This window comes from Geotrypetes seraphini, chromosome 2, assembly GCF_902459505.1.
Source record: "Geotrypetes seraphini chromosome 2, aGeoSer1.1, whole genome shotgun sequence".
NCBI classification, from domain to species: Eukaryota; Metazoa; Chordata; class Amphibia; order Gymnophiona; family Dermophiidae; genus Geotrypetes; species Geotrypetes seraphini.
Window position 1 is genome coordinate 74,448,174 of NC_047085.1, and position 21,661 is coordinate 74,469,834.

The 21,661-nt window shown below is 38.4% G+C and overlaps 1 protein-coding gene across 5 annotated transcripts in view; it reads left to right on the forward strand.

Annotated features, from left to right (window-relative positions):
* Positions 1-21,661, forward strand: part of VIRMA (vir like m6A methyltransferase associated) — a 354,442-nt gene that overhangs the window by 204,035 nt on the left and 128,746 nt on the right. For all 5 annotated transcript variants that reach the window (XM_033933183.1, XM_033933184.1, XM_033933185.1 and 2 more), the window contains exon 14: positions 7,539-7,774. In XM_033933183.1, the coding sequence (XP_033789074.1) occupies positions 7,539-7,774 (236 nt within the window). The remainder of the gene's footprint in view (positions 1-7,538; positions 7,775-21,661) is intronic.

The window sequence follows — 21,661 nt, forward strand, 5'->3', positions numbered from 1 at the left end:
CAAAGTGAAGAGAACATAAAAGGTAAAGTACTGTAGGAGGGGGATCTGAGAATAAAATAAATTTTAGCCCTAATAAGGGCAGTTAGGTGTCAAAAGTGTCTTGAAATAAGAATGTTTTTAACTTATTTTTAAAATGAGGATGAGATTCTTCTAAACAGAGATGATTAGGGGTGGAATTCCAAAGGGAAAGGGCGGTCACCACAAAATTATTAGATCTAATGGTATTGATGTGCTTTAAAGAAGGAATCATTAAGAGATTTTGAGATGTAGAGCAAAGGGCTTTAGATCAGGGATCTCAAAGTCCCTCCTTGAGTGCTGCAATCCAGTCGGGTTTTCAGGATTTCCCCAATGAATATGCATTGGAAGCAGTGCATGCACATAGATCTCATGCATATTCATTGGGGAAATCCTGAAAACCCGACTGGATTGTGGCCCTCAAGGAGGGACTTTGAGACCCCTGCTTTAGATGGACTGTGAGGTATGATTAAAATGTTAATAAATTCAGGTTGGTTATTAAACGGGTTTTAAATGTCAATAAAATAATTTTGTAATTTATTCTGTGCTCAACAGGGAGCCAATGAGCTTTGTAAAGAAGGGGTGATACTAGACCACTCCTTCCTCCATTGGCTGCTTATGTGAAGGCCTGGAAGTGCTTCTAAGACTTGTATGCAAAGAGGAATGCGGACCCTGTCACGGCCCAGATTTATTTGGTTTTAGCATTCCTTCTATAGGGGCTTGCAAAAGACCTAGCAGTTGGCTCTCTCAAGATACAGATAGCAGGTCTTTCGTGCTTCAGAACTCATGCTAACAAAAGGACATTGGCCTCTCGCCTTCATATTTCAGGATTTTTGAAGGGAGCATTATGCCTACATCCTCCAGTACATCAACCATTTTCAATGTGGAGTCTTAATCTCGTCCTGTGATTCTTCGCTAGGGCCCCATATGAGCCTCTGGAGGGGATGATAGTCAAGATGGCATTTCTGGTAGAGGTCACATCAGCTTGATGAGTGTCAGAACTATAGGCGTTATCATACAGAGAACCTTTCCTCAGGATTGTGGAAAATGGGATAGTACTGTACTTCATACAGTCCTCTTCTCCTTGCCCAAGGTGGTCTTGAGCTTCTATGTCAACAAGGAGGTACAACTACCTGCCTTTGCACCCTCGGAAATCAAGAGGAGTGACAAAGTCCTGACGTTGCTGGATGTCTGCAGAATGTTGCTTTGGTATCTGTAAGTCACAAATGAGTTCTGGCTGTTGGATTATCTCTTTTTGATCTAGAAGGATCTGCCCGCCGGGGCCTCCCTCTTTACTTTCACAAAGTTTTATAGGGTGGACATAGCGGCCAAATTGGAATCCGTGTTTGGGTCCTCAGTATCTTCTGCAAGCTCATCTGTCCCATCCTAGATTGTAGGGAACTACTTTGATATGTCCCACCAGTTCCAGAATGATGTGTCTATTACACTATAAGGAAATATTAGGTCCTTACCTTGATAATCTTCTTTCTAGTAGGTAGACGCATCATTCTGGAAGCTTGCCCTGTCAGTTGTTCATTAGCCAGTTTTTCCTGTCTCAGACATGTCTGATTGCAAAATATCTTGTTTCTAGCCAGCAAGTGTAAGGATAGAGAAGACCTATTGCGAAGAGGCCAAGAACTATTGTTCAGAGCTCCAAGACTGTTGGTGCAGGTTACACTCAGGTAGGTAGCTTGTTTGTTCCACCTTGTTAGATGTTTTCAGTGGTTTGTTTAATCAGAGTCCAATGTTTTTGATAGGAACAGAACAGACTTGTTTTTTGGGGAAATGTCCCCATACTTCTCCCTGTTATGTTTTCTCTCTAAGGCTGACCATCTGCTTTGATACGAACTGAACACTTGCAGGTCAGCCCAGGAGGATGGAGAGAAAAAATGTAAATGAAGCTCTCTACACAGATTCTCACAACGAGGGATTGACTACCCACCATATCCAGAATGATGTGTCTATCTATTAGAAAGAAGATTATCAAGATAAGGATCTAATCTTCCCATATATCCCCTCTTCGACTTTTCCTCCAAAGTATACAGTACATATTGAGATCTTTAAGTCTATCCCCATACGCCTTATGATGTAAACCACCAAACATTTTAGTAGCCTTCTTCTGGACTGACTCCATCCTGTTTATATCTTTTTGATGTATTATACACAGAATTGTACACAGTATTCTACGTAAATGAGGTTTCACCAGTCTTATACAGGAGCATCAATATCTCTCTAAGCACCCTAGCATCCTTCTAGCTTTTGCCATCATCTTTTCAACCTGTTTAGCCACCCTAAGATCATACCTATTCCTTCAAAAGTAATGTCATTAACTAATCACCCTTAACCTAACTGATAGACACTATGGGATGATGTGATCTTCTTCTAAAAAAATTAACTTACGAAACTTCTTTGACATAATGTATATTAATGCTTATTGTCCTATAAGCATTTTATAGGGAAAAAGGTGATCTTAAGTGCTTGTCATAATGGCCTAATGCAAGCTATCATTAGTCCCTTATATTTTCCCTTTTATTTTTACTTTTTATATATTTTCATTTATGTTTGCTTAAAAATATTTTGAACTCAACAATGTGTCTTAATTTACTGTTTCTTCTATAATAGTTTTCCAGGGGCAGCAAAGCCTTTTGTCTTTAACTTAAGTACTGTACTTAGCTTTGTCCCCCCCCCCCCCCATGGATTGAGAGTGTAATCTTCTCCAGGCTTTACATACAACTGATAAGTTTCAGCTTCCTCCTGTGTTATATGGCGATGTGTTAATGTGCTCAACGGAGCGTCCCCGTTTCACTCTATCAAGAGCTTCTTCAGTACTTCAACACTGACATATTTGGGCTGAATTGCCGGTATTGGAAGCCTTTTTTCACCAGCAATGGTAATATCCAAGCAGCCCAGAAGCATTATTGCTCTTCTGGTACAAATCTGTTTCTGTCTTTTATATATTAGTGCTTGTGGTTTTGTTTTCCCCTGCTTTGTTCCCGAATCTTTCTCAATAACAGACTATGGACTTTTCCTCCAGGAACTTGTCCAAACCTTTCTTAAAACCAGCTCTTATAACAGCCTCTGTTTTAATTTTTAACCTGCCTAGTGATAGGCAGGATATAAATTTTTAAATAAATGTAGTGAATAAAAACTGGTTAATCAAATAACTTGGTACTAAACCATGCAAAACTTTATTTAAAAAAAATACAACCAAACTTTAGCACTCTGGCCTCTACAAGGAGTCAATGCAATCTTGATAGTATGGTGTCACGTGATCTGATTTTTTCAAATTAAAAATTAAGCACATTACATTACTGTATTCAGAATTTTGCACCATTTACAAAAATGTTTTGCTGACCTGCCAGATATACAATATTGCAGTAGTCCAATAGTTGAAAAAGAAGACTATCAAAATATGATCTTATGGATCTAAGCTTCCAAAGCAAGAAATCGCCCTTTCTGGAAAGTGCATCCACATGGGTTGCCATAGACAAGTTCCTATCAAGCCGCATACACAGGATCTTAATAGTTGAAGCAATAAGATAAATAATCCCATTCAAGACCAAATTTTCTTCTCCTAGGTAGGCCGGTGAAGCCAGAAAGAACTTTGTCTTTTCTTTATTCAGCTTTAACCTAAAATCAATCATCCATTTTCAGCAATAACCTCAACTTAAATATTATCATCACACTCTGAATTTGACTGCATTGTAAGATGAAAATCAAAATACAGCCCCAACGTCTGACTGAAGAATAATAATGAGATCTCGAAAATAATGAAACCTTGGTTTTTATCAAGACTAATTTTATCAGGACAATTTCCTGCTGGAAAAGGGGATAGAGGGGTATAGATAGAGGATTACTGCACAGGTCCTGGACCTGTTGGGCCACCGTTTGAGCGGACTGCTGGGCACGATGGACCTCAGGTCTGACCCAGCAGAGGCATTGCTTATGTTCTTAAATGCAGTTTATTCTTAGCCATCCATCTAGATATCATGACCCCCATGTTATAACTGCTGGGTCTGAACAGGTATAAAAAAATAGTTTCATCCTATCTGCATGCAGCTGGTAAGCTATGTCATGAGCAGGTAAAACTGAACAAAATGGCCATAGATATAAAATCACTTGCAAGGCAAAACCCTGTGGCACACCTGATATCTAGTCAGAGGATTGATTTCCGACCCAAGTGATGTGTCAGGAAAGAAGTAAACCAGTTCAGGATATTCAGATCAATTCCCAATTCATCCTGCTGGACAAGCAAAATTAAAGGTCAACAGTGTTGAAAAAAACAACTAAAATATCTAAAACAAGATTTTCCATTTACCACAAGACCCTGCAAAATTGGGCCCAACATAGGGAGCAAATGTATTTCAGTACTGATGTTGGTCTAGAGGCCATAACAAATTTTATTTTAATCCAGGAGTCAGCTCAAACTCAGGAGCTGGTGGCTGATCTTCCCTCTAATTGCCCCAATCAAATTTTTAATTTTTGTGCTGATAGGAGGGGAGGGACATCCCCTAAAATACCTGTTGCAAATTCTTTGGAGTCTAATTTACTGGGGCTACTTTCCCATTGGAAAAGAAAGCTTAGTAAATTAAGCTCTTAATTTGCCACTGAATAAGACAGCAGCCCCCTTTCCCAGACCATGCTTGTCAACAGCATGCTAGTTCATCCCTCTGCCCACTCATACCTGTAACTAACTATCAAAAGTGATTTATCTCTTTGATGCAGTTTATCAGTTGAAGCACTGGTCTTCATCAGTCTCCTTTTTTTCATTGCCCCTGTTGCACTCACTCTCATTGGTCCCATTACTCTGCCGTTCATCAGTCACCTCTTTCATATCCCTCTATCATTCCTGTTTTTATAACCTCAGGCCTCAACCTTCTCATTTTCTGCCCCTCCCCTCCTCCAACTTTGGGTAGGTGCCAGAAAGAGTAGGACTTATTTTTCTCTTATATTTGCCTATTACTTCCTAATTTTTTCTTTTCCCCCCCACTTTATTTTAAAGCTTCTAATCCTGTTTGTTCCTTTCTTCCTCTAATTTTTTTCTGTCCATCTGGGTTTTCTTTTGCTTCTTGCTGTGAGGTATGGAAACTCCTGAGCTGGTGTCGCAGCTTCAAATCTCATGGCAGGCCTTCACCTTCTTGGTGCATCCTGGGACGCACGGGGATGGGCCTAAGGCCCTGATTGGCTCAGATGCCTAAGATTTTGATAAATCTTTTGAGGCTGATATCCCAAAGCATTATGTGGTAGGCAGTTTCAACTGCAGTGCTAACTGTGTAAATGGTTCTTTCCAGTGCAATAGATGAGACATTCTAGACAATACTACTACTGCTGCTACTACTACTATTAATTATTTCTATAGCACTACCAGATGCACGCAGCGCTGTGCAGAGTCACAAAGAGTAAGAAAACAGTCCCTTCTCAAAAGAGCTTACAATCTAAACAGGCAAGACAGACAAACAAGATGTCATGGATATAGTTAAGGGGAATGGTTAATCAGCTGACTGGGTTGGAGGGCAGAGGGAGTAGGGTTAAGGATTGAAAACTATATCAAAAAGGTGGGTTTTCAGTCTGCTTTTAAACAAGGGAAGGGAAGGGGCTTGACGGACAAACTCATACTTGCATGCTCTGCAGAAGGAGTCCACTCCAGATTGTTCACTCTGCCTATGTAGTACTTCACTGATCAGTAGCACCCTCTACAATCTTTCCTTCTGCATGCATATCTGCAGCTGTGTGTGTTCTGCTCTCCCCATTTTACTGTTTTTAAATTCAATATAGTTTTGTCCCCTTTGCGGGTATTTTCACGTTTGAAGCAAATTTGGAGCTCTGCCTGCTTGAGAATTCACAGACTTCGGTCTGTAGTTGACAGGTCAATCTCTTTTGGGTTCCTGTTAGCCAGTCTGCATAGTTTTCCTTGGAACTCAGGGCCTCCCTGAAGTAGTCTCACCTTCTGTTAAGCAGTGGTCAAGTGCAGGCTGTTAGGCATGCTTAGGGGGCTCAGCATGCTGGCTACATTTTTGCGCCTCTGCCCATCCTGGTGCACATCCGGTGATCCGCTGAGGTGGAGTCTGATCAACAGCCCGAAGATCAGCTTTGTGAGAGTATTCCTACCATTGTGGCAGTGAATTCTTATACAGCTACTAAGAACTGTGAGCAAGTGGATTCCAGTGTATCAAGTCACAGTGAGTACAAGGAGCTGACAGCTTGTGAGAGATGTCGGGGAAAGTTTAAAAAGTGGGGGTTTTCTCAGTTTCTGCATGTTCCCCCTCCTGAAAAATCATAAAATCTCAATTTTTGGGAAGTGTGAGTAATATCGTGATTTTGGTGCAAATTTGGTGCCGGTGGCCATCTTGAATTCTTCAAAACTGTGATTTTTGCATGGAAAACTGCTAGGATGGAGTCTTTGGGGGTCTCCTCCTGTGAATTTATGCCAGGATTGTGCAAATTTAGTGTTTTTAGAGCATCCTTGTGCCCTGTGCTGTATGGAGCAGCTTGGGGGGGGGGGGGCTGTAGCTACCGGCTTAGCTTCTCCCCCCCCCAGAAGCAGGTGATCAGATGCTCAGCCAGCCCAGTGGGGTGGCCTCCATTACTTTTAGGGCTCAGCACGGCTGGCTCTTTGCCTGACTGCGGACTTTTCACAGTTTAAGACATGAATTTAAGTCATCTAAAGGTGACTCCATGCCCCAGGAGCCAGATACCTTCTCTAAAATCAAGAGGTTTTGTACTCATAGTTAAAAAAGAAATAAAAAGCGTGTTCTTCTCCTGAGCAGTCTCCTTTCCCTCCAAGAGCGTTTTTGCATGGTGTGGTGCCTTTGGGCTTGTCCTCGCCTCTGGCTGTAATGCCAGTTCCTGATTTGGGGGATTCGGCTGCTGATCCTGATCTCTCTGATTTCTTGTTTGACAGTGCAGCCCATTGGGGATTTGGGCTTGTATTGGATCCACGGATCCTAAGGGGGCTCCGGATCCTGGTGGTGATCCTGCTGTCCTGTGTTGGTGGTTAATGGTATTGTTTCATTCCTTCAGCAGAACACTTTGTTTAGCCTGTTATTACAGGTGCCTCTACTTCACATATGTGCCTCAACTTCTCAGTACTTGGGTACTGACTGTAGAGGGCGCTAAACCGATCAGTAAAGTACTACAGAAGCAGAGTGAAAAATTCAGAGTATGTGGAAAAACCCATTTGTCTAGAATGTCTCTCCTATCTACTAGAAAAGAGCTTACCAGGGTAAGAACATAATCTCTTTTTCAGAAATCTCCTGTAGCTTTACAGATAAATTTGACCATTTTGTACATAGAATAGCCAAATTTCATCTGTCTGGAAAAGGGTATTGTTTGGGGTAGGAGAAGGCAGCAAAATTCAGATATTTAACATTTAAATTATTTGTGGAAAGGGGCTGATAAGCAAATAGGAGGTTTAACTTAAAAATCATTCAGCTAATTTTTATTATACATGAATTTTTAAAGCCAGCTCTACATGGATAAAAAATGAATCATCGAATATTGATCAACATTTCTTTATTTGGTAGGCTATTGAAACTCAGGATATTTCAGTGGCACTGAATACCAGAAAGCTGTGGAGTATGCACCTTCATGTACAGGCTAAACTTCTGCAAGAAATTGTTCGTGCTTTCTCTGGTTCTTCTTGCCAGCCACTACAGCATATGGTGAGGCGTATTTGCATCCAGTTGTGTGACTTGGCTTCACCAACTGCTCTCCTCATCACTAGAACCGTGTTGGATTTGGTCATAGAAGATTTACAGAGGTATCTTTATGTCTTATATCAATGTAAAATCATTAATGTACAAAATGGTTTGGAAGACCACAGAATGGTATCCATTAGAGAATGATACAGGGTCAAATTTTTCCCCATCCCCCGGGAACTCATTTTTCCATCCCGTCCACGTGAGTTATTTTTCTATCGCTGCCCCATTCCTGCAAGCTCCATCCTCATCTGCACAAGCCTCAAACACTTTAAAATCATAAGTGTTCGAGGTTTGTGTGGTTAAGGCAGAGATTACAGGAATGGGACAGGGACAGCGACAAAACTCATGGGGACAGGACTGGGTGTGGAAATTGAGTTCCTGTGAGGACAGGGACAAATTTGTTCCCATGTCATTCTCTAGTATCCCTCCTCAGTTCAATGAAATGTAAAATGACAGAAGGTAGTATGTGATGAAAAGGGTACATATCAGTTGAAACTCTTAAAGAATATTAATCACAGAATTGTAGTCACAGGACGATAGTAATAAGAGAAAAAAGACAAAAATCATTTATAGAAAGTTTACATGTTTAGTAATAAGGTAATGATTCATATATTAGTTGTTTTTTTTTTAATTCTTTATTCATTTTCAAAATTACATTAAGTGTTAAATATAATCATACACATTAACAATAAATACATCACTTAAAAACAATCATTGGTACATTACATAAATTTTATCCCTTCCCCTTTCCCATCCCTCCCAACCTTATATTCCATTATCATATAAAATAAGCAATAATAAAATAATAAAATAAAATAAAATGGCTTGGAAGCGCATGAGGAAGGTTGGCTAATAAGTGAGCTCCAAGAAAAAGACCTTGAAAGTCTGCAAAAAGTCTAAAAAAAACTTTAAAAATAAGGAAAAAAAAAGCTTGGATTAATAATGAAGACAAGATAAAAGAATGGCAACAGGAAAACAGAACAAAAACGACTTTGCGGTGGCTGGTAGCAGCAAAAGATCAAAACCGGAACAGGAGACAGGTTCAAAAATGACAGATATAGAAGTAGTAAAAGAACTAAAGGAAATAAAAGAAATGCTATCAGTATTAACGAAAAAAGTTACGAATATATCAGAGGACGTTTCAGCACTAAACAAAAAAATGGATCTCCTGGAATTAAAGTCAAATAATCTAGAAGAAAGAATGATGTTTGTAGAAGAAGAAGCAAGTTACAGTCGAACAGATAGAAAAAAAATAGAAATACTTACTAAAGAAATTGAAGATTATTCTAATCGAGAAAGAAGAAGTAATGTCCGTTTGATTGGATTACCAGAAGGAGCAGAAAAGGGAAATCCGGTACTCTTTATTGAAAATCTGTTACCCAAACTACTTCCTATAAAAACAAAATATCCCATAGAGGCAGAAAGAGCACATAGAGTGCCTATGAAGAGAGGAGAAAATCAACACGGACCAAGACCATTTATATTCAAACTATTGCGCCACCAACAGGTCTTACAAATACTTCAACTAGCAAAGCAAAATAAAGGTCTTAAATATCAAGATGCTTATATCCACTTTGTTCCTGATTTTGCTAAAAACACAGCTATAAAAAGGAAAAAGTTGTTGGAATTGAGGCCAAAACTAAGAGAATTAGGTGCAAAGTTTGGATTAATGTATCCTGCAAACATGAAGGTTACCATCGGAAATAAAACTTTTACATTTGATGATGCTGAGAAACTAGAGAAATTTATTCAAACTCAAGAAATACCTATGTTATCCTAATTTTGAATAATATGTCTTTAATTTATTAATATAAATTTGGGGAAATATTATACTATATATATCATCATATATTAATTATATAGAGAAAATAACTTTAAAGAATTTACTATATTTCAAAATGCAACGATTTAGAATGTTTTTATTTAGCTTCAAATATATTCTTTTCAACGTCTCTCTTACAATAGAATTAGAATGTAACAGACATTCTAAAAAAAAAAAAAAAAAAAATTTCAAAGGCTTAATGCAATTATATGTTTGTAAGTTTAACAGGAAATAATTATAATATAAAATATGAAAAAGAAAGTTAACATAAATTTAAATGAATGTAATATAGAAAGGATAATATAACTAAAAGCCTGCTTTGAAATTGATTACAGACAGAATATATTGATGGGAACATCAGAGATTAAAAAAAAAATAAATAAAAAATTGAGGGGAATGGTTTTTCGGGTGAAGTTTTTCTTTTCCTGTGGTGAGACTGCTGCGGGGTCGCACACCGGACGCATATATATGCTTGTTTAAATTGTGTTTCCTCTTCTCTCTTTAAAATGACTTAAAAAATCTAAAAACTTACAATCCGGAAGGTCTATGCGTAAGGAACGCAGGAAATGGATTTTTTTCATACCGGAAACACAACATGAACATATAATATAAAATATAAGAAGAAAAAAGAAGAAGAAGAAATCAGAAAATGGATTACAATAACTTTGGAAGATCGTAAAGAACTATTCAATATAATCTCCTTAAGAAAAGAAGAAGAAAGAAGACAAGGAAAAAGAAGAAAATAAAAATGAGAAGAGAGAGAGAAAGAATCAGATAAGTGGAAAAACGATGTATATGCCTGGTGTGTGATTTTAGCGGTGTTCTCTCATGGGGGTGGAGATTCTTTACTTGTGAAACTATTGTTCCTATATCATTATGTTCCCATATTAATGATATTACTATAATAAAATATAAGATAAGAGGAAAAAGTTTTTTGAGATAGAATGAAAAATACTATATTTATTTAATTATTAATGAATTGATGGTAATAAATATAGACTTTTAAAATATCCTAAGAAATTTTTATGTAACTGATTGAATTCACAGATATATAATATATGAATTATTTATATTTTAATTTTATTTAAATATTTAATGACTTAAACTGTATTTGGAAAGCTAAAGGGTCTTCTTGGAGTGTGTTATGGCTGACCTTGATATGCGTGTTACCAAGTATACACTATTTTTGCTAAATGGGGAGGGAAGGGAGGGGGATGGGAAAAGGGAGATGAAATTAATTAAAGAAAATCTTAAAATTAAGGGTTTAATAATAACTAGAAGAATAAATATTAAACATGTGTGGATATCTGATCAAAAATATATTTATAAAATTTTAATTAAAATATTACTTTTTAATTTAAATGGCTCTTAAAATTTATTCTCTTAACGTCAATGGTCTTAACCATCCAATCAAACGAAAGAAAGTACTAAATTTTCTTCATAAACAAAAAGCTGATATTTATTTCATACAAGAGACACACTTGTCAGGTATTGAATCTAATAAACTAAAAGAGGGTTGGGTGTCCAAATGTTTTTATGCACCTGCTGTTGGAAAAAAAGCAGGAGTAGCTATTCTCATAAATAAAAAATGTATAGCAGATTTTAAGTTAATAAAATTTGATCCATTAGGAAGATGGGTACATATTAAAATGAATCTGAGGAATACAACCCTGGATTTATTCAATTTATATGCTCCTAATTCAAATCAAATGGAGTTTTTCAAAAATATTCAACAGATATTACTACCACTGGCTGCTTCTAATTTAATAGTAGCTGGAGATTTCAATGCTGTAATGGATCCTATTTTGGATAAAAAACCAAGTAAAATAATGAAATCATTAGGATTAGATAATTTGATACAAACTTGTGATTTAGTAGATATATGGCGTATCCTTCATTTTAATGATCAAGAATATTCTTTTTGTTCTCAGGTCCATAAATCCTTTTCAAGAATTGATTATATATTTGTTTCTAATAACATAGCACAAAAAGTGATGAAAGCAATTATTGATCCTATTATTATATCAGATCATGCTGGTGTGTGGATTGATCTACAAAATGATATATCTGTTTATTCTAAACCAATTTGGAGATTTAACAATGCTTTACTTGCAGACATAAAATTTATAGAAAATATTAAAGAAAAAATGCATGAATTCTTTCAATTTAATGATTTGGATAACATAAACATTGAAATTTTATGGGACGCTTATAAAGCAACAATGAGAGGAAATATCATATCATATTCTGCATATATGGAAAAACAACTTAAAAAACAATTTATACAATTGGAACAAGAAATTAAATTATTAGAACAAAAATTAATTACTAAATGGGAACACGATACATTGCAGAAATTATTAAAAACAAAAGTTAAATATAATGAGATTTCTTCTCAATTTGTAAGGAAAGATATGTTCTGTCGGCAAGTACAGTATTATGGAAATTCAAATAAAAATGGAAGATTATTAGCAAATTTTATTAAAGCAAAAAAAAGAAAATCTAAGATTATTGCAATTAAGGATAAACAGGGCAATACACACACTAGTAATGAAGATATTATAAAACAATTTCTTGATTTTTATAAGGATTTATACACTTCTGATACTTATGAAAATAAAGAACAAGATGGTATAGAATTTTTAAAGGCATTTATTGGACCAAATATTCCGGATCATATAAAAGGAAGTTTAGAAGAACATATATCTTTAAAAGAAGTAGAATCAGCATTGAAAGCTCTTAGAGTTGGATCCGCTCCAGGTGGAGATGGATATACTGTTGAATTTTACAAAACATTTCAAAATATTTTATTACCTTATCTATTAAATTTATATCAATATCAAATAAATAATGGAAATATAACAGGAACTATGGCTGATTCTGTTATAATTGTCTTACCAAAACCAAACAGGGATCCGACATTGATAACAAATTATAGGCCTATATCTTTGATGAATGTAGATGCTAAATTAATTGCTAAAGTGCTAGCTATAAGATTAGCAAAAGCTCTTCCTTTTATTATTGATATACACCAAACTGGATTTGTTGCTAAAAGACATTCTTCACATAACACTAGATTAGCATTTCATTCTCTAAATTTAGCAAAAAATTTGAATGATCCAGCTTTTCTAATATCATTAGATGCAGAAAAAGCATTTGATAGAGTAGAATGGAAGTTTATGTATCAAACTCTAGAATGGTTTGGTATAGGACCTGGTTTTATTAAAATGATTCAAACATTATATAGCTCCCCTGGAGCAAGATTAAATATAAACAATAATTTATCTGATAAATTTAACTTGCTAAGGGGAGTTAGACAGGGTTGTCCTTTATCTCCCTTACTATTTGATATCGTTCTAGAACCCTTATTAATTGCAATAAATCAAACTAAGGGAATAAAGGGAATCACATTTTCTAATTGGGAATTTAAATTATCTGCATATGCAGATGATATATTATTATATTTAAGAGAACCAGAAGACACCATTCCACATCTACTTAATTTAATAGAAAAGTTTGGGAAAGTTTTCTGGATATAAAATCAATTGGGAAAAATCTGAAGTTCTTCCAATTAATATCCATTGCACCAAAGGACTATTTGATTCATATTCATTTAAATGGAAAGAGGAAGGACTAAAATATTTAGGTATTCTTATAAAAAATACAATTGATGACACAGTAAAAGAGAATGAAAAACTTTTATTAAAAAAAATAACAGAAATGTGCGAGCAATGGAATCCTTTACATCTTTCTTGGTGGGGAAGAGTCCAAACAGTTAAAATGATGATTTTACCTGTGGTTTGTTATCAAATGAGTATGATTCCAATATTTTTTCAGGGGTCATTTTATAAAAAATTAAACAATATTCTAACAAAATTTGTTTGGTTTGGGAAAAGACCAAGAATCGCTTTAGCATCATTACAAAAAACAATTAAGGAAGGAGGGGTAAATTTTCCAAATTTCTATAGGTACCATCAAGCCTATATTTTAAGACAGGGAATGTATTGGATCCTCCCAGATCTCATGGAAAATGTACCCGACTGGTTATATTTAGAATGGCGCCTCATGTTTCCTTTACATCCAGAACATTTTATCAGTATAACAATGCCTAGGAGATATAAGGACAACAGAATTCTAATAGATACATGGAAAACACTAAGATTTATAAGCAATTTAACACCAGATCCTTTGACTAAATCTTTAAATCAATCTATTTGGGTAAACTCCAGGATCAAAATTGGTGGATTTAAAATAGTATGGAAACAATGGATAAAAGCAGGTATACGAACTTTAAAAGATGTAATAGTAAATGGATCACTGCTTAGTTTTTCACAATTGCAACAAAAATTTGGATTAGATAAAACACAATATTTTAAATGGATGCAATTGAAGCAGGCCATTCAGGAAGGGTTCCCTGAATGGAAGAATCTTAACACTCAATATAGTTTACCAATCCTTTGTTTTCAAGCGGATTTTCTAGGACACCAAGCCGCAAAATGGTATAAGAAAATAAACGAATTTTTAAACAAAAAAAAGAGATCAGGACTTAGGGATATTTGGAGTACTGAGATAGGACAGATAATTTCTCCATCTCAATGGCAAAAATTTTGGTCCTGGAGAATACATACTACAAGATCAGCATCTATGAGTCAAACATGGTTGTTTTTATTACATAGAGTTTTATGGACCCCTACGAGATTACAAAAATTAGATAGTAGTAGATCTAATAGATGCTGGCATTGTAAGATAGAAGTGGGGACATTAGACCATTTACTATTCTTTTGTCCCTGCATTAATTCCTTTTGGAAATTAATTTGGCCCCAAATTAATAATTTATTAGAAAATCATGTTGGACTATCATATGATACAATATTATTTGGAACAGCAATGAGAACACAAAGTCCGATTTCTGCTGATAATAATAAACTTTTATTAATTTTAACAGGGGTAGCCATACAGCAAATTACTCAGAACTGGAAGGATTACACTAAATTGAATTACACTTTTTGGTGGAATTCAATTTGTCATATATATAAAATGGAAAAAGTACTGGCATTACAACAAGGTTATATTAACAAATTTAATAAAATATGGAGACCATTGACAATTTATTCCACTGATCAGATATAATAACACATGTATAGAACATATAGAAGGGGTAGGGAGGGAAAACTATTGTAATATTAATATGATATAAATTCTGAAAAAGGGTTTATTTAATTCACATTGTAAGAAAATTTAATGATAATTTCAAGTGTTTTTTTGTATAATTGAATGTATTACATGTATTTCACTTGATGTAAGAATTTAAAAAAAAAGAATAAAAAATATTTATACAAAAAAAAAAAAATATCCCCCTCCCCACTTTCCCTTAATGTTAATGGTTTAAATCATCCAATAAAAAGGAAGAAAACATATATTAGTTATTAAGTAGGACTGGAATGTATATACCTTTGAGGAGAGGAAAGGAGAGGAGAGATAGGGGAGATATGTTACAGACATTTAAATACAAGAAAATATATTATCAAAAGGCAAAAAAGCTATAGATCTAGGGAACAAAATATGGGGATATGCACAGGATGCTTATGTTTATTAATAATTGATGCATTATTGATGTCTTTTGATGCTGTATTTATTGTATTTGATGATATTTGCATCAATAAAAACTGTTTGAATCTAAAAGATCTCAGAGTTTCCAAAGTGACCTTTATCTCCCAGGCCCAAAACTTTGGAAACACTGGGTCATAAAACTAATTATGGTTGCACTTACAGTACCCGATTCCTGACTGTGTCTTCTCACTATCCAATCAATGTATGGGATGATCAGAAAGGATGCAGAAATATCTAACACACATCATTAAGAATCAAGTCTGGGGCTTGCAGGGAGAAATCTGTCAAATGTGTAGGTGGAGCATGCAGGGGGGGGTCTCATTTCATAGCAGGTCATTGGCCAAGGCCAATCATCAACGCAAGCATGTACTGCGCCAGAGACATCACACTACCTTTGGTGAAAAAATGTAAGAGTGGGGTGGAAGTAGCATTTCTGATAGAGAATGAGTGCCTTGGGAGATTAAAGAGTGCTTGGCGAGTGTGGCGCAGTGGTTAAAGCTATAGCCTCAGCACTCTGAGGTTGTGGGTTCAAACCCACACTGCTCTTTGCGACTCTGGGCAAATCACTTAATCCCCCCCATTGCCCCAGGTGCATTAGATAGATTGTGAGCCCACCAGGACAGGGGAAAATGCTTGAGTACCTGAATAAATTCATTTAAACTGTTTTGAGCTCCCCTGGGAGAACTGTATAGAAATTTGAAAAAATAAATAGTGCAATAACCAGAAAAAAAAAAAAAAGGGGATAGACACCAGTCATTAGAAAGCTTCACCTCAAAATAAAGAAATAGCTCTGCACTTATTAAGGGAAGGGGATTAAACTGCATAGAGTGATAATTAAAACCTTAACCACCTTACTAGAAAGACTAGGTGGGACAGTTTGATCTGTATCAATAATCATCTACTGTATTCCTATGAAATAAAATTTATGTATGATTCATTGCCTTATTTGCTAAAAATATTTTCCTGGAATTGTCTTTTGGCATTGAAACACTCAGATGCAAAGTTCCACATGTTCTGCGGTGCAGGAGGGGGTCAAAATTTCATTTCATTGGCTCAAGCACCCTCGGCCTTTGAAGAGGGTCCTGCCGCTGTTCTGCCTCTGGGCACAGGAAAATTTGAAAGTGGCCCCAAGGAGTATGCAGTTGCGATTCAGTGGCCATATCTGTACTCCAAGAGTTCCATGAAGAGTCTGCAGGAGGAGGCTTCTGCCTCAGATGTTGGGTTTTCTCCCGAGTTTATTAACATGATGTATCGGGCTTATTTGGCTAAGAAATTTAAGTCAGCCGCCTCTCTGCAAGTATCTTCGCCGGCTGTGGGGATCCCTCCTTCCCAGGGCACGGGGATTTTTTTCTGCTCCTCTACAACATTAGTTTGTTGGCTGTATTTGTGGTTGACCCTGATGCCCTGCCTTTAATTACACAGGCAGGCACCACTACAAAGGGGGATGTTGTGGCCAGTTCCATGCTGGATCCGATAGCGTCGCTTTGGAGGTCTGTTGTAGAACGGGGGGTAGATGGTGGCTTCTTCATCCTATTTTGCTGGATCTCTTGTAGAAAGAAGAAGGACCTAGCTGCAGGATGGCCTTTTAGGTTAAGTGAAGTCTAGATTGTTTTGCAGTCTTGGTGTTTGTCGACAGTGACACTAGGAGGGTCTACTCATGGGGGAAAGGGTTGATGGCAATTTATTCTGTCCTGCACAATTGGGAGCACTCGTCTTGGTCTTGTCCAACTGGAGGAACTCACTGTGCTCAGTTGCTGCACAAAGGAGCATACCTTTGGCTTGCGCCTTAGGCATCAAGCCGAGCGGCAATGCACTGCTAGGTGCATCGCCTTAAATGGTGTTGCTCTGCTTCCCGTTTCCCATTTCCCTTGCTGTCCTGATCTCCCTCCTTCAGCAGATGATGACGGCTATATCACTGGGGCAGCTCCCAGTGGCTGTGAAGCTGCCCTGAAGTGGAGTTAGAAAGTTTTAATTTCCCCACCGTGCTGCAAAGGATGTCAGGGGCAGATCCCATCTCCCATGCCAGCTTGATCTCCCTCGGCGGCCGATGGCAGCTGTATCGCTGGGGAGTTTCCAGTGGCTGTGGAGCTGCCCTGAAGAAGAGTTAGACATTCAATATACTTTAACATTCCAAAGAGAGGCTTTGAAGATTGGAGGCCGATCCTGGACCTCAAGGCAGTTAATGTGGTGCTGAGAGTGTCTCACATCTGAAAGGAGACAGTATGTTCAGTGATCACTTTGAGGGTTCTGGGAGAGTTTCTTGCCTCGCTGGATCTGACGGAGGCACATCTCCATATTCTTATCTTTCTGGACCACAGGAAGTACCTGAGGTTCCACGTTCTGCAGCAGCATTATCAGTTTGCGGTGCTGCCCTTTGGGTTGGTGATGGCACCCAGGACCTTTACCAAGGTGATGGTATTAGTGGCAGCCTATCTACACATCATGGGAGTTCTGGTTCACCTGTTTCTGGATGACTGGCTATCAGGGCCCGATCGGAGTCCGAAGGGCGTCAGGTGGTTCATCAAGTCATTCAGTTTCTTCAGCGCCTGAGCTGGGTGATCAACTTGGAATACCTGGGGGTTCACTGCCACACGAGTTAAAATAAGGTGTTCCTGCCCGTGTTGTGTCAGGAGAAGTTGTGCCAGGTGATCAAGAATTTCCTGGCCACTCCTGTTCTGATGGCCTGGCAGTATCTCCAGGTTCTGGAGACCATGGTGGTAACAATCGATGTGGTTCCTTAGACCAGGGCCCATTTGCACCCGCTACAGGATGCCCTGATTTCATGCTGGAGTCCACAAAGGGATATTCTGCATGCCCTGCTACCGTGGACGATGGTGGCTCAGAGCAGTTTAGCCTGATGGCTACAGCGTTCCCTCGTGAATTCGCAATTCGTGGACTCAGTTATTCGCGGTATTTTCTGACTGCCTCTTCCGGTCATAAAATACAGGGAATGAGACCGCGAACCAGCCTTCTGCACAGCCGATTCCTCCTCCTCCTCTCCCCCCCTAGTCAGCCAATCAGCCTTCTGCACAGCTGTTTCCTCCCCCTCCCCTCCCCCTCCCGGTCAGCCAATCAGCCTTCTGCACAGCTGATTCCTCCTCCTCTCCTCCCCAGAGCATACCGGGTATGATTTACTGCCCCCGCCAGCACCCCAGCTGCCCTCTCCCGCCTTTTTACAGACTCAAAACCGCATTTGCGGTTGTTCCTGGAATGGAAACCCCGTGAACTTCGGGGGAGTACTGTAAACCCTCTCTGTCTGTCCAGAGATCTTCCCCTCCAAATTTCCAAGTGGATTATCTTGATGATGGATGTCAGAGGCTGGGGTGGGGTGCTGTCTGCATGGGCATTCCTGTTCAGTGCCGGTGGGCCCTCTCCGAAAGAAAGTGGTCGATTAATTGCCTGGAGCTTTGGATGATTCGATTGACTCTCCTCCACTTTGAGGGTCGTCTCTGACATCAGGCCGACCATGTCTTCTTGGACAACGCCATGGCATTGCTTACATCAATTGCCAGGGAGGACCCAGGAAGAAGAATTTCTTGACTAGTTTGTTAATGTGGTCTGTGTAGGTGAGATCTGAGTTTAGGGTTACCCCCAATACTTTTGAGCACCTCACTTTTTACTACTATTACTACTATTTATTATTTCTATAGCACTGAAAGGCATACGCAGCGCTGTACATTTTAAACTTATAATAGTCCCTGCTCAGAAGAGCTTACAATCTAATTTAGGCCATTTTAGGGTTGGGGAGGTTTTAGTGGGTATAGGTATCTTGACAGCAGAGAGGGGGAGTTAAGAGTTGAAAGAAGTTTCAAAAAAAGTATTTCTTCGGTTGTCAGCACCAGGTCTGTGTAAGGTAGTGCGTCAAAGTTTCCAAATTATAGGATCTTAGTCTTCAGTTTAAGTTTGAGAAAGTTCGCTGTGGCCCATACACTGAGGTCATTGATCAATCTTCCTATGTGTGCTGTGGTGTCATCAAAGGTGTCTTTAGCTAGGCACAGTAGGAAAATATCATCTGTGTAGGAAAACATGTGAACATGAGGGTTTGAGAGCTTTTGAGGGCACTGAGGTACGTATAGAGCAGGGCAGGGGACAGAGGTGAGCTTTGGCGGTACTCCACAGAAGGCCTTCCATGTCTGAGATATGCCATCACCTTTTCTCAATTCATAGGTTCTGATAGAGAGGAATCCTATGAACCATTCCATAATAGTGGTTTATATGCCCAGCTCGCTAAGATTGAATATTAGGACTGAATGGTCTGTGGTGTCAGATGCTGCCGAGATGTCGAATTGTAAGAGGATTGATTGCAGGCCCTTGCTGAGGTATGTTTAAGCCTTTGAGGCCAATTCCAGTAGTAGGGACTGAAGCCATGTTGCATGTTGTGAAGCGCTTCTACGTTGTATAGGTAATCTGGAGGTTGATGCAAAACTCAGCTTTGCAGGCCATGGGATTCCTGCTACTGGCATAGTGTGTTCTGGTTTGGTTGAATCCTTTCCTACTGCCTTGGGGATGGATCAGGGCAATGGAAGATAGAGATTTTGGGTATTGACCTTGTTCCAAGCTTAGGTTGATGAGGTTGGTTAGCCACTATAAAAGCATTGGGTGCATGCGCTAGCAGATGAGATGGGCAGATATCTAGGCAACATTGTTTCTTTGTAAGCCTGTTTAGTAGGTCTGAAATAATGACTGTTTGGATGGAATTTGTCATAGCCTCTATCTGCTGGTATGCTAGCTTTACTGTTTTCTATTGGATGATCTTAGTTCAATGCATTGTTCTTGATTCTCTTTATTTTGTGTTGGAAATAAGTAGCTAGGCTATTCACATCAGGTTGCTGTGCATTAGGGTCGGTTGTTAACTATTTTATGGATATGAGTGAGGTGAAAATCTTAGAGGTGTTTGGAGGAGTTCTCTGATTGGGTTAATAGTTTTTCATAGTAAAGTTTTTTGGCTTCAGCTATAGCTGTACTGATTTACTTTCCTCCTCTAGTGGATGTAAGAACATAAGAATGGCCTTACTGGGTAAGACCCATAGCCAATCATGCCCAGTAGCCCGTTCTCACGGTGCCCAACCAGGTCACTAGTACCTGGCCAAAACCCAAAGAGTAGCAACATTCCATGCTACCGATCCAGGGCAAGCAGAGGCTTCCCCCATGTCTTAATAACAGACTATGGACTTTTCCTCAGGAATTTGTCCAAACCTTCCTTAAAACCAGCTATGCTATCCACTTTTACCACAACCTCTGGCAATGTGTTCCAGAGCTTAACTATTCTCTGAGTGAAAAAATATTTCCTCCTATTGGTTTTAAAAGTATTTCCCTGCAATTTCATTGCTTGTCCCCTAGTCTTTGTAATTTTTGACAGAGTGAACAATCGAACCACTTCTACTCCACTCAGGATTTTGTAGATGTCAATCATATCTCCCCTCAGCCATCTCTTTTCCAAGCTGAAGAGCCCTAACTTTTTTAGTCTTTCTTCTTATGAGGAGTTCATCCCTTTTTTCTTGAGTCTGGGATTTCCTCCAAATTTGTTCCAGTTTCTGTACTTCTGTTCTCACTAATAGCAGAGATATCGAGAACCATGAGTTAGTCTTATTTTTGACTTAGCAGGTCTTTCTGGTGCAATGTCTTCGAGGATAGAAGAGGCTAGATTTTGCCAGTGGTATTTTGCCTAGTTGTACTCGCAGGGTTGGCTTTAAAGGATGTAGATAGGTGAGCAAGTAATGGTCAGACCAGATTGCCGTCTCCCTTCTGCCTGGTTTTGTAAGGGGTGAGTTGGATCTTCCGAGCTGAACGCAATAAAGTCCAGATAGTGTCCGCCTATGTGGATCTTTTCATAAGGGAAGGTCGATAAGTTCAGCTGGAGTTGTAGGTCTCAGAAGGAGCGGGCTTTGGGGTCTGCCTGGTCCTCTAGTTGTAGGCTTATGTCTCTAAGTAGCACCACGTATAGAATGAGGTTGAGGCATGTGTGATCAAATTGCATAAATTTTCTTCCTTCGGTCCAGTTGCCTGGTGGTCTGTAAATCAATAATATACCAAGATCTTTTCCACTCTTGTGATTTTGGATGCTGCAGAGCATGTATTCTAGGTATTGGTTTGATTTGTTGTCTAAGTCTAAGGGAGAGGGGGGATTTTAATAGAATGATAAGTGCGCCTCCTTTCTTCTGCATTCTGGGGCAATGGATTAGCTTGTAGTCTGATGGGCAGAGATCTTCTAGATTGGGAGGGTCTGTATCTGGGATCCATAATTCTGTGATACATATACCAATCCTGGCTGTTGACTGATCATTGGGTCTCTCAGGATATGTGCCTTATTGCATACAGATCGAACATTGAGATAGAGGCATGTGATGGGAGTAGTGTTTATTTTGGCAGTGGAGTGTGTTTTATGGTTAGACTGTGTTATGAGTATGTTATTGTATTCCTGATGTGTAAGTGCAAGGCTTTTTATGATACATATTTAATAAAAATTTAAATTGAAAAGGTGTTGCGTCTGTGTGTGTTCACTCTTCAAGGTAAT